This window comes from Mustela putorius, unplaced genomic scaffold (assembly GCF_011764305.1).
Source record: "Mustela putorius furo isolate JIRA1106 unplaced genomic scaffold, ASM1176430v1.1 tig00000129_pilon_pilon_pilon, whole genome shotgun sequence".
Taxonomy (NCBI): domain Eukaryota; kingdom Metazoa; phylum Chordata; class Mammalia; order Carnivora; family Mustelidae; genus Mustela; species Mustela putorius.
This window is the reverse complement of record NW_025421290.1, coordinates 33,090,129-33,108,064: the sequence shown is the minus strand read 5'-3', so window position 1 is coordinate 33,108,064 and position 17,936 is coordinate 33,090,129. Positions and strand designations below refer to the sequence as shown.

The following is a 17,936-nucleotide window of genomic DNA, read 5'->3' as shown; positions in this document are numbered from 1 at the left end:
ATTTACAGGTGGCAGGGTAAAAATCATTGCTCTAATGAGTAAGTATAACATAAGGCAATGAATGACATACCCTTCTAGTATGCTTCAGGGAAAAATCATGGAGAATCAACTGTTTTAAAAGGACAAAAATTTGGGGAAACGAAGGAATAGACTGTAGACCAGACTAAGGAATGGACCTAAAGCGGAAGGAAAGACTCTTGCTTCCTGTGTCTTATTTTTTTTTTTTTTTTTAAGATTTTGTTTTATTTGACAGAGAGAGAGAAATCACAAGTAGGCAGAGAGGAAGGCAGAGAGAGAGAGAGGGGAGGAAGCAGGCTCCCCGCGGAGCAGAGAGCCCGATGTGGGGCCCGATCCCAGGACCCCGGGACCATGACCTGAGCCGAAGGCAGAGGCTTTAACCCACTGAGCCACCCAGGCGCCCCCCTGTGTCTTATTTTTAATGAATAGTTTTGTATTCTATGTACTTTAAACTCAGAAGGAAATAAAACACCTGTTGATTTTATTTACTTTCCATATATAAAATCACATCCCAAGAGTGGTTTTGACTTTAGGCATACCACAGAGGCTGAATGCCACAGATTACATTTTGTGTTTTTAAATGTTTATCTATACAGAAGTTTACCTAATACATAATTTCCCAATTCCTCCATTCAAAGGAAATCTGCTGCCACAATTAAGCATCTAATATTGAGCATGAGAGAGTAAGTTTGTGCCTGATATTAGTTAATGCTGCTTAAGTTCTCACTAATAAATTAAAAAGCAAATAATTAATTCTCATTATTAATATGGTAGTTACATGTATACATGCATAGAAAATGCTAGGAAAGATATACAAGAAACTGTCAAATTGCTACGTCCTTGGAGTAGAACTCAAGGGCTAAGAGAGTTTTTAAAATTTATATAATCAATGAACATGTATTACTTTAAAATAAACCATCCATAAAATTCTTAACTCCCAGGAGAGTATCAGTGGCCCAAATTTAGTAAGTCTCAGTATAACTAATGTCCTAAATTCTTCTTTCTCTGACTTTAAACTTTCAAATTCAACAGAATCTAATCTATATAAGCTAACTGGCAATCCATTTGACAAGCTAATTACTAAAACATAGTAAAGCAATCTAAAAGCTAAAGGTGTTCACAATGGTTCCATTCTTAAACTCACCTCCCTACTTCTCAACAACTGCTTTCCAAAAAGATATGTAAGAAAAAAGGAAAACATATGTAAACATTCTCACGTGTTCTATAGCACCCGCCTGTCCATTACTATATTCTCGATACTGTCCAAGCATCTGGTCTACTTGTCTCAGGTTCCGACTGGTGTCCTTAAAAAAGAAAATGAATTTTATTAATTGTTCCAGTGTTTTTCTTAGCCTTTGTAGTATATCAAATAGCTAAGTTAACCATTTGTAAAAGATAGAATTTATATCATACTTAAGTTAGATATTAATATACTTTACAAATAAGTATTTTTAAAAAAAACTGAGAAACCCAAATCCATCTACAATTGACTGAAGCACACAATTTAAATCCTTATCCAAGATTCCATAATCAGTTGGCAACTATAAGGCTCTTCATTATTAATTTGTGCACCTAATTCACACCTTTTTTTTTTAAAGATTTTATTTATTTATTTGACAGATCACAAGTAAGCAGAGAGGCAGGCAGAGAGAGAGGAGGAAGCAGGCCCCCTGCTGAGCAGAGAGCCCAATGCGGGGCTCGATCCCAGGACCCTGGGACCATGACCTGAGCCGAAAGCAGAGGCTTTAACCCACTGAGCCACCCAGGTGCCCCTAATTCACACCTTTTTTAAAGAAAAGGAATCCTGAGAGAATAAACCTAACAGACTATGTACAGAGAAGCAAATCATTAGGATCAATGTTATTTCAATTATAACTTCACCTCAGAACTTGATTAGGAAAAAAGGAAAAAAAAATATCCTTAAACCTTTAGCTATAAACAAATTTAGTTCTAATCACAACAAAAACTGTTTCCACCCAAATGAGCCAGGTTTTAACGGAGAGATTAATGAAGGTATCTCTCTCAAAAATATATACTTACTAATGTGTCTCATTGGTGGGAGAGAACAAGGATTTGTACTCTAAAAATCCAATGGCATGCTAGTTTACATAAGCTTAAAAAGAAAGCCTTTGAGTTTTAAGTCAAATTATGGCCTCTCCAACAGAAATTAGCCTCCTCTTATCTAAGCATACTAACCCAAAGCAATTAAAAGTCAAAATCCTTGCTTATGCAGGCAAGCAAAAATAAGAGATTAACAGGTAGGAAAAAAAAAACTCTTTTTCTTTTGCCCAGCTTGGTTGTGTTACCCTTCCCCCACCTCGTTTCCCAAGTCCTTTCTATGGAGAGGATATAAACTGCCACCATTCAAAATTCCAAACACAGTCAAAAGTTAGCCTCTGCATAAAAATGGCATCTCAGTATTGTTCATTCATGAGTAATCTGCCTGGCTAAAATATGAACAATTTATCTAAAAGCATATGTCCACAATAAGATAAACTGTGGTAGTTCATACTCGTTTTACTCCCACACATTTTATTTGGACATGTTGCCTTATCCCAAAACACTTCCACAACCTATCATATATTTCAAATATCTTTACTGACTGTGTTCGGCAGAATAATGGCCCCCAAATATGCCCAAGTCCTAATCCTTAACTTGTGTATATGTAACCTTACATGGCAAAAGGGATTTTGCAGATTTGATACATATCTTAAGTTAAGAACCTTGAGAAGGGGGTTGGGGGCACAGGGATTGTCGTGGATTACTGGGTGAACCCAAGGTAATCATAAGTGTCCTTAAAAGTAGAAGAGGGAAACAGAAGAGTACTCAAGAGTGATGTGATGTGATAAAGACTCAACCTGTCCTTGCTAGCTTTGAAGAGGAAGGAAGAAAGCCTCAAGAAATGTGGGCAGTCTCTGAAATCTGGGAAAGGCAAAGGAACAGATACTCCCTTAGTGTCTCCAGAAAGGAATGTAGCCCTACTAAACCCTGATTTGGGTCCAATAAGACCAGTGTCAGGTTTGATGTACAGAACTATTAAAAAAATATAACCTTGTTATTTTAATTATTAATTATAAATAATTACTTAATTATACAATTAGTTTTACAGTAATATGTTATAGCAGCAAAAAAACTAATAGGCTGACCAAAACTACTTCTCAAAACTATTTAAAACCTATTACAAGCAACCATAGTTTAACTAACCTGTAGAGTACTTGTTATAGTGTTGATCTTCTTGGTGACGCCTACTGTAGGACGACTTAGAGATTCCCTGTATGTTGACCTGGCAGTCCATCGACTCAATCGATCACGAGTGCGAAAGTGGTCTGAATCGCTGGAGGATTCTGCCATTGATGTACACAATCCTTAAAACAAAGCCAGGTCAAGGTCAATCAAATAGTAAAGAGCATGGAAATATGAGATTAAATTAATTATTTGCATTTTGATCTTTTTAAGTATTGCATCGGTCCTTTGGCATATCATAATTTCTAAATATGTAGCTTGAAAACACAAGTCACTTCCCCATGTAGTTCTCTCCCCTTCATTTTTTCTGCCTTAAGAGAGTAATTCCTCAGATATGACTTGAGTCATGGTTACAAATAACAATAATCCCTTGGTTTGGGGCAATGCTCTTTCACAAATAGTATCTCACCTAATCTTACTAACAACACTGCTGATAGAAGGGACAGGTTAGGGTTAAATTGGCATCACTACAATTGAAAAAAAAGTCATTTTCCAAGGTAGGACCTACAGGTCTCAATATTGGTCTTAAGTCCATTCCACCAGGCTGTAAGAATGTGGGTGTCTTTAAACAAAAATACAACACTCGCAGAATGACCTAAAATAAGAGAACCCCATTCAGTGTATAGTGAACACTTTCATGCACTTTAACTAATTTTTTTTTCAGATTTTATTTATTTATTTGAGAGAGAGACAGTGAGAGAGAACATGAGTGAAGAGAAGGTCAGAGGGAGAAGCAGACTCCCCATGGAGCTGGGAGCCTGATGTGGGACTCGATCCTGGGACTCCAGGATCATGACCTGAGCCGAAGGCAGTCATCCAACCAACTGAGCCACCCAGGCACCCAAACTAATTTTTTTTTTTTTAAGATTTTAGTTTTCAGTAATCTCCACTTCCAGTGTGGGGCTTGAACTCACAACCCTGAGATCAAGAGTCCCATGCCCTACCAAATGAGCCAGCCAGGCCCTACCCATGCACCCTAATTTAAAAATACAGAATTAAACAAATGCTATAACAGAGGTACAAACTCCATAAAAACAACTATGTGAGAAGATGGCATCTTGATTCACCAAAACAGAAAGCCAAACATCCTGAGTATAGTTTCATCAGTAGAAAATTCTCTAAATACGCTTTCTTTCCATCCTTACCTCAATATTTGATTTAACGCAAAAGAAAATTATTTCATGAGAAAACATCAGAAGTTTCAGAAAATCTTTTATGGAATTTTAAGAAAAAAATATATTTGGAACAGGAAAAGCATCAGAGAACACTCATTGATCAAAAGTGGAAGTTTACGGAGTATTCCAATTTCATTTTTTGCTTAATGGAGGCTTAACAATCTTTAACACTGTTATAATCTTCCTAAAATCTATAAATCTATATGGCCATTTCTTTCGGGCTTATTACATATAGTGTGATGAAAACTTTCATTACTGATCTAGAATGCTCTGAACTTTTTGAATCTTTATTCTGAATGCATCTGGGTAGTACATTACCATACATCTAAAACAAACATAAAGGGAATTTATTAAGTATAAATAGATCCTAGAGCAATTCATGAAAGCATTTATGTTTTTAAATGTTAGATTAAATAAAACTAAATAAAAAGATAAACAGCAAGGACCTTTGTTGTAAGTTTAGGGGTTTTGGGGGGGTTTTTGTTTTGTTTTTTTTTTTTGAGTGAAATACAGTCTGTCTTTGCAGTATCAGAAAAAGAATCAATGGAACATCCAACTTCTAACAGCAGAGAGAGGGCTAGAGATTATGCTGTCAGACTCCTGTCTGTCCCCTGTGCAGGTCTCTCAACCACCTGCTGCACTGATCGCCTCTGCTTTGTGCCTCCCATCTCCTGCCCACAAGTCCAAAGGTACACTGCCCAGAGTGTAGTTCCCTCCCACATCAGTAAACATGAACAGAATTATTTAGCTTTGCTTTTCCTAGATCACAACTGTTTACGTCCAAAGAATGTATTTGAGGAGAAATATTAAATATAAAGTTCAGCTTTTATACTGAGGAAATCACTTCCTATGTGTATGTCTTATAAATTGATACCACATGACCTAAAATTGTTTATTCTAAGTTAAAATACTTTCCAGCATTCTCCATTAGTGAAAGCAGAAGAACCAGCATTTTTTGATAAAAACTCTCTGCAGTGTAGGGGTAGAAGGAACATACCTCAACATCATAAAAGTCACATACAAAAAAAACACAGTCACTATCATTTTCAACAGGGAGAAACTGAAAGCTTTTCCCCTACGTCAGGAACATGACAGTGATGTCCACTCTCACCAATTTTATTCAACATAGAACTGCAAGTCCTACCCGCAGCAATCAGACCACAACAACAAAGGCATACAAATTGGTAAAGAAGTAGTCAAACTCTCACTCTTCACAGATGACATGATACTACATGTAGAAAACCCAAGACTCCCCCCCAAAACTGCTAGAATGGATACAGGAATTCAGCAAAGTCACAGGATATAAAATCAATGCACAGGAGTCAGTTGCATTTCTATACCCTAATAATGAAGTAGAAGAAAGAGACATTAAAGAGTCTACAATTGTACTAAAACCATAAGATACCGAGGAATAAACCTGACCAAAGAAGTAAAAGGATCTATACTCTTAAAAACTCTAAAGCGTCTGCCTTCAGCTGGGGTCATGATCCCAGGGTCTTGGGATCGAGTCCTGCATCAGGCTCCTTCCTAAGCAAGGAGCCTGCTTCTCTCTCTGTCTACTCCTCCCCCTGTTGTGCTCTTCTCTGACAAATAAAATCTTAAAAAAACAAAAAACTACAGAACACTTAAGAAAGAAACAACACAAAGAAATGTAAAAAACCTTCCATGCTCATGTACTGGAAGAACATATATGGTTAAAATGTCTATGCTACCCAAAGTAACCTACACATTGAATGCAATCCCTATCAAAATACCATCAGCATTTTTAATACAGCTGGAACAAACAATCCTAAAACTTGTATGGAACCAGAAAAAAAACCAAATAGCCAAAGTAAAAAAATACTGAAAAAGAAAACCAAAGCTGGAAGCATCACAATTCAGAACTTCAAACTATATTACAAAGCTGGGAATACCAAGATAGTATGGTACTGGCTCAAAAATAGACACATAGATCAATGGACTAGAATAGAAAACCCAGAAATGGACCCTCAACTCTACGATCAACTAATCTTCAACAGAGCAGGAAAGAATTTCCAATGGAAAAAAAGACAGTCTCCAACAAATGGTGTTGGGAAAATTGGACAGCCACATGCAGAAGAATGAAACTGAACGAATTTCTTACACCATACACAAAAATAAACTCAAAATGGATGAAGGACCTCAATGTAAGACAGAAATCCATCAGAATCCTAGAGGAGAACACAGGCAGACACCTCTTTGACCTCAACTGCAGGAACTTCTTACTAGGGAAACAAAGGCAAAAATGAACTACTGGGATTTCATCAAGATAAAAAGCTTTTGCACAGCAAAGAAAACAGTCAACAAAACAAAAGATTACCGACAGAATGGGAGAAGATATTTGCACATGTCTTATCAAACTCAACACCCAAAGAACACTCAAGAAATAATCCACTCAAGAAATGGGCAGAAGACATGAACGGCATTTCTCCAAAGATAACATACAAATGGCCAACAGACACATGAAAAAATACTCAGCATCAAGGAAAGACAATCAAAACCACAATGAGATACCACCCCACACCAGTCAGAATGGCTAAACTTAACAAGTCAGGAAACAACAGATGTTGGCAAGAATGCAGAAGAGGAACCCTCTCCCTCTTACTACTGCTGGTAGGAATGCAAACTGGTGCAGTCACTCTGGAAAACAGTATGGAGGTTGCTCAAAAAGTTGAAAATAGAGCTACCCTATGACCCAAAAACTGCTCTACCAGGTATTTATCTAAAGGATATATAAACATGGTGATTCAAAGGGGCACCTGCACTGCAGTGTTTATAGCAGCAATGTCCACAACAGCTACACTATGGAAAGAGCCCATATGTCTATGATCAGATGAATAGATAAAGAAGATGTGGTATGTGTGTGATTACCATTTGTATGTGTATACACACGCACACAAACACACACTGGAATATTACTCAGACATTAAAAAGACTGAAATCTTGCCATTTGCAACAACATGGATGGAACTAGAGGGTATTATGATAAGCGAAATAAGTCACAGAAAGGCAAATACTGTATGATTTCACTTATATGTGGAACTTACCAAAACAGATGAACATAGAGGAAGGGAAGGAAAAATAAAACAAGATGAAAATTGACAGGGAGGCAAACCGTAAGGGACACTGAAGGTTAGGAAACAAACTAAGGGTTGCTGGAGCGGAGGTGAGTCCTGGAAGGTATAATTGTGTGATGGACATTAAGGAGGGCACCTGATGTAATGAGCACTGGGTGTTATATGCAACTCGTGAATCACTAAATTCTACCACTGGAACTAATTTTTAAAAGAAGAAGAGGAAGAAGCCATAAGTGACTCTTAACAATAAAGAACTGAAATTGAAGGTTGATGGAAGGAGATGGGTGGGGGATGGGCTAGAGAGATGATGGGTATCAAAGAGGACACCTGTTGTGCTGAGCAATGGGTGTTGTATATAACTGATCAATCACTGAACTCTACTCCAGAAACCAATATTGCACCGTATGTCACGTAACAAAATTTAAAATATATATAGTTATCATTTCTGCTTCTGACATGTATCCTTCTAATATTTTTAATAAAATATTTAGAACATTATAAATAAAGTCTTAGTACCTTTTCACCCCACCCTCCACCCAGTAGTATTCCTGCCTCACATCAGGGACAACCACTAGCATGATTTTGTGTTTAACTCTCCAATATATACTTTTACTGCGGGTGAATGTACCTCACAGTCTTTCTTAAGGAACACACTTTATAATCAGTTGGTAGCTATTAACAAGTGAAAACATGAGGTATCTGAATTTAATTTGGAAACAGTAAAACGTAGCAGCATTAACTAAAAAACTGAACTAAATTATGTGTAATTGTCAGACAATACAAAAAGAAAGACCTCACTTACCCCTACTAGGGATTACATATTTTTAATAAGATAAAATCACACTTTCCAGCATGAATTTCACTGGTACACACACACAAAGTCTTCGGCTATTACTTTCAATTACTCTGAGCAACAAAAGATGTTCAAACTCCTGCATCTGATGGAACTCCTGTAAAGATATCAAGATGTAAGATGAAAATGATCTGAGAATTGTGATGGCTTTTTTTAATACAAAATATGAAACATTCAGCAACCATACAACCATATAATTAAGTACCTTAATTATACATAAGTGTCATAAATGTTGAAGAAACATTAAAAAATCCATTAAAAAAAAACAGAAATTAGATCATTTTCATTGTTGATAAAAATTGAGCACTTATTCCAACTGCTATTGACAAACCAAAAGGTCAAATGTGACCCTCAAAGCTGAGAGAGCACCCACCCTAAGTGTCACAATACAGAAGGCAGCTGTGCTGGCAGAGATCCAACCTTATCAAAAGATGCCATGTCTCATCAGCCAGCACCACCACTCCCCAGACAGAGAGCTGAAGGAGGGAGAGATAAACAAAAGAGAAAAGAGCAGCTACTAGAATTGGCAAGAGGCTAATGCCAGCCACATAATCAGAACCTGGAATGAATATATGGAGAGCCATTAAAGTAGTTCCCAAGAGCCCCTTAATATAACTGACTTAAAAAAAAAAAAAAAAAAAGCACAATGCAGTAAGTGCCAATAACATACACTTCATTCCATTAAGACTATTTTATTTTAGATTACAATTTTTAAAAATAATTTAAAAAATATTGAATATCCTACTATCAGTGGCATTAATAAAAATTGACCAGGCTTCTGAAAATCTTCTCCCAAGTGAAATTGTACCCAGAGCACTAGATTTATTCCATGTTGATAAAAGTTTATTGAGAGTGGTCACATAAGTAAACACTATGCATGGCTATAAAAAAAAACTGTTCTACCTAATTAACCTAAAATGTAAATTAAACAATGAGATGCTTTTCTAACCTATTAAGTTGTTTCCTGTTAAATAATAATATCTATGCTTAGCCAGGTTGTCAGGGAAGAGCACTCCTCTACTGTCCTACTGGGAATGTGTAAATTGACATAAACTTGTCTGATATAAGCAGGCAGTATGAATCAAGGGTAGTTTGTATGTATCACCTAACTAACTAAACTTCCAGAAATTTCCCCTAACAAAATCATCTGAATACATACAGAATTTATATGCGAGGATATTTACTGAGAAGTTATAATAGAGGTAAAATAAAAACTTAAAATTTCAAATTATAAAAGAATGGTTAAAATACAGTAATTCTAATGCAATGAAACAGCATACAGATACTAAAAAGTCTGTTTCTGGAAACATTTTATAGCAACACAAAGACAAAAGTATGAGTTTTGTAATAAACATCATATGCAGGCTATACATGAATATAAATTATTGGTAAAAAAATTTAAAGGAGCAGGAAACAACAAAAGGGTAAGAAAATAAACCAAAAGTATATTTACTATCTAGCATTTATAGTCAATTTCTATATTTTCAAACATTCCTATCTTTCCTGATTTTTCACCTTTCCTGAATTTTCCACAATGACTGTATAATCAGAAAGAAAAATCTAATATATACTTAAAAGAAAAAAATATATAAACATAACCTGTAGAGATAAGAGATTAATAACAGGATGACAGCCTGGAAAATGTGTTTAAATAAAAGCTGTATTCAGAACTCCCTTTTTGTTGGTAATTGTTTCCTTCTCCCAAGTAACTTTCTTGATCAACTACTGAGTCTCCTGACACCTACTTAAGTGGGGTCACGTCGTTAGTCCTAATCAACTGATGAGCTAAAGAAATGGGATCACAATGTCAGTGTCTGCTGTTCCATGATGAAAGAAACCATGTATCATGAGTTTATGAGCTAAAAAAAAATATTGTTTAGGGCGCCTGGATGGCTCAGTGGATTAAGCCACTGCCTTCGGCTCAGGTCATGATCTCAGGGTCCTAGGATCGAGTCCCACATTGGGCTCTCTGCTCAGCAGGGAGCCTGCTTCCTCCTCTCTGCCTGCCTCTCTGCCTACTTGTGATCTCTCTCTGTCAAATAAATAAATAAAATCTTAAAAAAATATATTGTTTAATCATGTATGATTCTATCTTTGCAATTTTGCTGAAGGACAGTCATTAGATTCAAAAACTGACTTTCTTAAACATTCTAAATACTGGAACAAACTTAAAAGTTGAAGGACTCTGTGAAAGTATACTAATGGGCACTGACATAGCTTATGCAATCAAATTCTGCTTTGAATAACAAATTAAAAATGGGTTGAGAATGATATTTAATCACAATTACAATTTGAAGCCCAAAGAGAAATTACTGAGATAAGTAGAAAAACATCGCTGTATGCTCAAGAAAAACCCATCACTATGGTTAAAGATTTAAAAGAAGAAAGTTCAGTTGGATTAGAACTCTGTTCTCACCTTCATGAATTTGAGTATGACATATGTTGCCAGAAAAAAAGGAAAAAAGGAGTTGCTAAAATTGAAGACTGCCTGAAGAACTCTTTCAAGAACTGTTTATTTATTTAAGAACAATTTAAACGAGCGGAATCATCTAAATCCTGGTTAAAGGTGAGAAAGGCATTTCCTCCAACTGAAGAAAAAGCAGTAAATGTTCTCTGCAGCTTACTACCACCTACTGGTACAATAAAATTTCTCTTTGATGAGATGATGATAACATTCACGCTGTCTGCTTTTCAAATGCTGAGGTTTTTCAAAGACTCTAGAAAGGACTAAGATGGGTGACCTTGGGTGAAAGTCTCCGGAGTCTTAGAGAAAGCGGTTGATCTGAAACCAGATGGTACAATTCTTAGAGTAGTTTATTTAGCTGTTCCCAACACATCAGTATTTAAAGGCATAAATATTGTTGCCTCTGTCTTAATGAACATTATAAAGAAGACAGACAGCCACCAGAGCAAGTAATGAACCCTCATCAATTCACTCCCACTGAGGATCCATCAAAAACAAATGTCCATATGCAAACCTGAACAGACCAGAGAGTGCAACTACGTTCAACCCCTAGGAGGACTGGTGGGGAGTCTTTACAAACTCAAGTCCACTTCTTTTGTTATTTGACCTCAAGAACCCTCAGACTGTCTTCATTATAATGATGCACATTTGTATGTATGAGAGCTATAATTTATTGATTCTCAAGTCTCTTTTCCTCAGAGCCAGTTTAAAACAATTAGGATTTGCAAGCTGTTCCATAAAAGATAAGCACCCAGCATCAGGGGTGATATTTCACAAAGGCTGACTACTGCATGTTAAGTAGGTGATTGCTTCTGTGGCCTTCAAGTGCTTCAGCTGTCCCTGTCCAAGGCAACTGTCCCCCATGTTCAAGGTGATGATGGGGGAAGATGGGAAGTGGATTTTAAGCTTATTCGTTAACCAAGTTCAAATTTTAGAAAGCATTTCTCACTGTTTCAATAGCTGTAGGACTTGAGAGCTTTATTCTCTCCTTCAAGAGAAAAAATTAATAAGCCAGCCAAGGTTACCATGTACAATTATCAATTGTACCTGTCTTCTTTACACCAGTGCTCCTCTGTAACTTCAAACTCTCAAAAGTTTTCGGTAAGTTAATTTAAGATCAAAATTAACAGTCTAGTCCATCAGCCAGTTCTCTATTAAGTCAATAGATAATATAAGACACAGGAAACAGAATGAAAGAGATGCAATAGATTCAAGTATTCATCATTTACTCAATTGTCACCACATTAGAAATGGAAGATGAAAGTAAATTTAAAAAACCACAGTCCTTGATGGGATAAAAAGGCTTATGAAAGTACTATATGTGGTGAGCTAAGTAATATAACAAAATGCCAGGGGAGTTGGGTCAGGATCCTTTCACTCATCTGGAAGGATGAATAAAACTTTGACAGATGAGAAGGAAACTGGATCCAGTTAAAAACCATCTGTCTCAAAGGAACTATGGGGTGCCTGGGTGGCTCAGTGGGTTAAGCATCTGTCTCTGGCTCAGGTCATGATCCTAGGGTTCTGGGATGGAGCCCCTTATTGGACTCCCTGCTAAGTGGGGAGTCTGCTTCTTCCTCTCCCTCTTTCCCTCCCCACAGTCATGCTCTCTTACTCGCTCTGCTGTCAATTAAATAAAAAATATTTTTAAAAAAAAATTTTAGGGGCACCTGGGTGGCTCAGTGGGTTAAAGCCTCTGCCTTTGGCTCTGGTCATGATCCCAGGGTCCCGGGATCAAGCCTCGCATCAGGCTCTCTGCTCAGCGGGGAGCCTGCCTCCCCCATCTTACTCTGCCTGCCTCTCTGCCTGCTTGTGATCTCTCTCTGTCAAATAAATAAATAAAATCTTTAAAAAAAAATATATATATATATAATATATATATTATTTATATATATATATATAAATATAAATATAATAAATATATAAATATATATTTATATATATATATATAAATATAAATAAATATAAATATATATATATTTTTTTTTTAAAGGAACTAAAGAAGGTGCAAATAAACAAAGCTCTCACATCCTTTCACCAGTGTATAAATTTAACTGTCTCCAGATATTCATAAATGTCCCAGGGGCAGGAGTAAGGAGGGGCTGGGTTGTTTAAGTCATCCCCAGTTAAGAACTTTTTAGAAAATTAACACTTACACTTACACACACACACACACACACACACACACACGGTCTGATTCTTTATTGTATATTCCACTTATTCCTGTTGCTGTCATGCTTTTCCTCTCTCTCACACACACACACTTCCACACTCTTCTACTCCATGGGTGAAGCCAGGCAGGCTTAGCCCCACCGGCTACATTTTGCTCCCTTTACTCCAATATCTCTGAGTTCAAGGACAGAGTCACAGGAACCAGTGCCCAGCCAGCAGGGAGCAGGGGTGTTTTGGGAAACAGCAATGCAGCATACAAATTGACTGCTTATTTAGACATGGAGAAAAAAACTAGTAGCTGCTCAGATAATTATGTATGTGCCAGTTGATAAAAAATCAGTGCTGTTTTAAAAGAAAATAAAGTTACTTAATAACCCCCTCCTTGTCTCACAATCAGAATGCTACAGATATTTTAGATTTTTAAATAGAAAGTAAAACATGTCAATATAAAAAACAACAAATGAACACTGAAGAAAAAAAAATTACAGAAAAAAGGATGCTAACAAACCCAAGATGGATTTATTACTTTCAACTAAACCCTAGATTTGCACTCCTACATTTATTTGCCAACCAAAAAAAAAAAAAAAAAAAAAAAAAAATTACAATATTCCCAAAATAGCAGATAAGAATGAAGTTCTCTGGGGGTACAGATGACCTCTACTAATTGTCCAAACTGCTTCAGACTGGACAAGTTAACAGCATGGACAAAGATGGCACTAGCATACCCAAGTTTCTGCACCATTTTATTTACATTGGAGGATGAAAACTGGAAGACTAATATGAAATCTAGGCAACCAACATGTACTTAAAAATAACGCTCACTATGTAACTTTGAAGCCTTAATTTTTTCTTTGAAGATTTAATTTGAAAACAAAGAGATTTCACATAAGAATTCCAATTTCCAGCTTCTCTTAAAAAAATTCAGAGCAACACTGAGCGGTAACTTCCCATGGCAACATGGACTTAGTACCTGCTCTAGAGTCAGGAACCCACCTTCCTGTTTTCCCCAGTCCCCATTGGACCAGCTTCATACGGTGCACTATGTGACTGGCCCCACTTAGCACCTGAGCTTTCAACTTTATTTTAGGTAGAGAACCAAGACAAAGGAAGTTTACCAGTCTTCCCCAGTTAAAAATGAGCAATCTGATCATGAAGAATGAATCAAGGTTAAATGCTCAAAAGATAATGCTTTCCTCTACAGACAAGAAGAAAAAATGGATAATAGAATTTTGATATTAGCCATCCCTGTAGACTATAAAACCAGAAGGATATACTACTACTGAGCAAAAGGATTAAACTACTTAGAATGTTTTCCCACTTAGAATGTTTCCCTATTGTATAGATCAGAAAGTACTTGCAGAACAAAAGTGTACTACAGTGCACAATTTGGCTCTCACTCTTCAACCATCCCTGTACACACTGCCTTCCTACAACAGATGGAGTTACCTTTCCATGGAGTTACCAGCCTCCTGCCATTCTCCCATCACCATGAGGATGTGCCCAGGCTATGCTGTTGGAAGGTATGGGATCCACAGTTGCCCAGTGGCTTCCAGCTTAGATCAACAGATCAGCCAGTCGAACACAGACAAATTAGTGAGTCTAGGGATGATAAGCAGACAGCTTAGCTAACCCAATACACAAGCAACAAATATGTATTGTTGTATGCCTCCAAGGTTTGATCTGGATTGATGCAGTAAAAGCTAACTGAAAAATACAGTTTACAAATAAATCATTGGATTTGGTTCAGAAGATGGCTAATTTCCTGAAGTTTCCTCTTAAGCCTACTCTCCATGAGAAAACAGGTTGGTTTCAGGCTGTCTTCTAATGGTAGAAGAAAGAAAGGACAGATTCAAATTAGTATTCAGAAAGTAAACATAAGCAATTGATAAAACAAGTAGTAACTGATAAAAACAAGCTAGTAATTTTTGAGAAAAAATTCTAAACTACCATAAATAGCAGTTGGAGATATTTGTTCTCTGTAAAACATTAAAAAGAAACAAGCAATTTCTTAAGTATATTATGAAGTACACTTGTTCTCTTCCTCCTTGTTTTTAAAGTATAGAAAGAGGGACGCCTCAGACCTTCAGCTGAGGTCTCAGGGTACCATAAAGTGCTCCTTGCTCAGGGGGGAGCCTGCTTCTGCCTCTGCCTGTTTTTTTTTTTTTTTTTAAGATTTTATTTATTCATTTGTCAGAGAGAGAGAGAGAGAGAGAGAGAGAGAGACAGTGCTCAAGAGCAGCAGAGTGGCAGGCAGCTGCCTCTGCCTGTTTCTGCCTACCGCTCCCCCTGCTTGCGCTCTCTGACAAATAAATACATTAAAATCTTTAAAACAAAATATAAAAAGAAACTCCTCTTGACTTTCCTAGTGAACAAAACAACACTAAAAATTTTAAGAAAATATTTTATTGCTATTTATACCTTAGATTTGCATATTGCTCTCTGGCTTACAAAGCCTTTTCATTAGCCTTTTCTCTCTTGATCTCCATTTCAATCCAGTAAAGTTGGTACAATTACAACCCACTGCTTTTGCTGCCTTTAGAAAAACAAAGCTTTGAGTAAAATACTTGTCTGTGAGGACTCTGCTAAAAGGCTACAATAACAGAAATGGAATCCACATGTTCTGTCTCTAAGCTAGTGCTTTTTGCACTGCATTCTATATATTAAAAAACTATGTAAATTCCAAATACACTGCCCAATCACTGAAATGTTTTGTCTTCCCCTACCATATTTCTTATGACCCACCCTCTCGCTCCAAGAAATGCACCTAGGGCCAGAATATTCCATACGTACTTGTTTAAAGGTTTATATGATGAATATAAGATAATAAAGTACTAAAAAGGTGCTGTAAACCCAACTTACTACTGCTATTTTAAGATGTCTTTCAAATAATCCTTCCTCTTGTTAAGAATATTTACAACACATTTCAGGAAGAGAAGTATACCTATTTTTTTAGAAACCATACCCTAAAACCTTAAACTTTAAAAAAAATATGTATACATATTTTCTGTTTCTCTTTTTCTGCCACTCTCAATACCCAGACTTCTCTCTTGTCCCATTACTCTTTTACTTTGCATCTTTAGATGCATCTTTTATGATGAAAAAAAAATGGAATATATTTTTATTGTACTTCTGGATATGTTTACTCTAGAGTTTGGCACGTATTCTTATTTTTAGAAATGGATAAATAGAATGATTTGTATATTCTTTCCAAAATATTAAAAAAACACACACTAACAAAATTTACTTTAAAAGGTCTGGAGTTCTTAAGTTTGACTTGAACCATGAACTGTTTCTGGGAATGCTTTTTAAAAGCATGAATAAAAATGTTAAAACCTATAGGGTTAGAAAGGAATCCAATTATAATGAAATGCACTACAGTATCACTGAAAACCAATTACATTGAAAAGTTAAATTACTGGGAGTACATAGAAGTAGACCCTGGTTAAAAACCTCAATTTCAAAACCCTTCAGGAAAACAAAAAACAAACCAAAAAAAAAAAAAAGTTGAAATATTAATGCTGAATAACTAAGGCTTTCACATCACAGCTTATCACATGACAATAACCCTACAAAGTACTATTGTCATCACAATTTATACATAAGAGGTGTAAAGAAGCTAAGTATGAGTCTCCAAGTTTATATACAGCTCCCGTGACAAGGCTGAGTCTTGAACCTTTCTCCAAAGCCCACATTCCTATTTATCCCTTCTCATCGCCACTGGAACCAATAATCATTTGGACTTTTCTCAACTCAGTCCTAGCCACCAAAATAGTTTCTCTAACTGAGTCTTTTTCTAGCCTTTCCAGCTCTCAAGGACACTTCACTGCCCATGGAAGATTGAGTCTAAGTTCTTGAATCAGGAATTCAAGACCCTCAGCTAGCCACTCTCCTCTCCAACAAAAGAACCATAGAAAACGTAAGGTCTGCGTTCAGCTCTCAATCCCAACTATTCTCCTATCACTTCCCTCCCTCCCTAATATTGTGAGTTCTGTCTAGAACACCTTCTGCTGTGTACTATTGCCACTTAATGAAATTTCACTCATCTTTCCAGGCATAGCACAAATAATACAATCTCAGTGAAGCCTTCCATCTCCAGCTAGAAGGGATCTTTCCAACCTCAACATTCTTATAGCTCTATAATGATAGCAAGACATTTATTAAACATGTCCTTAATGTAACTGTTTGTGTCATGGAATTTTTCTTCAATTCCTCAAATATAACAAATATGGCAAACTCATTTCCCTGCTGGATTCATAGCCTAGAACCTTCTTTTCACTCCTTTCCCTTAGTAACTCTTAATTTCTCCTTCAAATCTCAGTTTACAGGAAACTTTCCTTAAAAAGCTTTCCTTCACTGCCCCCACCCAACTCTGGGCAAAGTGCCCACAGTGAATACAACTGCATCTCAGCCCATGGACTGCTAACTGGCTGTTTACTGGTCTGTTCCCTCAGTAGACTCTAAATTTCATCAGAGACTCCATTTACTTTGTTCATGGTTGTGTTTCAAAACCTTGCATAGTGCTGGGCATGTAGTTGGAACATTTTTAAATGGATTTACAATTAAATTTTCTTTATTACCCTGTCTAATTAATCCAGAGACAAATTTCAAAGAACAGGACTTCACAAATAGCATGTACTAATTAAATAACAGCTGCATGAAATAATTCTAGTGGTAAATGGCCTAAATTATCTTAAGCCTTCAAACAATATGTATTGAACTGAAAAAAAGTGTAAAAATGAATACTTGATAATGTGTCTGTTTAGGGTAAACAAGGACAAACATTTCAAATTGACTTGAATACATGTATTAAAACTTATAACTGAATCAAATTTGGAGAGTTTCCTTGACTTACTACAAATCACTTTAGTTTATCATTGTCGTTTGCTACCTGCATTCCTCAATTTTTATTTATCTGT

The 17,936-nt window shown here is 36.4% G+C and overlaps 1 protein-coding gene across 12 annotated transcripts in view; it reads right to left on the bottom strand.

Annotated features, from left to right (window-relative positions):
- The window catches only part of CEP128 (centrosomal protein 128), a 378,971-nt gene that overhangs the window by 354,846 nt on the left and 6,189 nt on the right, over nt 1-17,936 (bottom strand). For 10 of the 12 annotated variants that reach the window (XR_006604280.1, XM_004739137.3, XM_013058015.2 and 7 more), the window contains exons 3-5: nt 8,334-8,481; nt 3,223-3,383; nt 1,236-1,322 (exon numbers count right to left, since the gene is read on the bottom strand). Coding sequence is in view for 11 of the 12 variants with exons in the window: in XM_004739137.3 (XP_004739194.1) it covers nt 1,236-1,322; nt 3,223-3,369 (234 nt within the window). In the remaining variant the exon portion in view is untranslated. Of the gene's footprint in view, nt 1-1,235; nt 1,323-3,222; nt 3,384-8,333; nt 8,482-14,466; nt 14,620-17,936 lie in introns of all 12 variants that reach the window. The other 2 variants (XM_013058012.2, XM_004739129.3) reach the window with 2 other exon arrangements.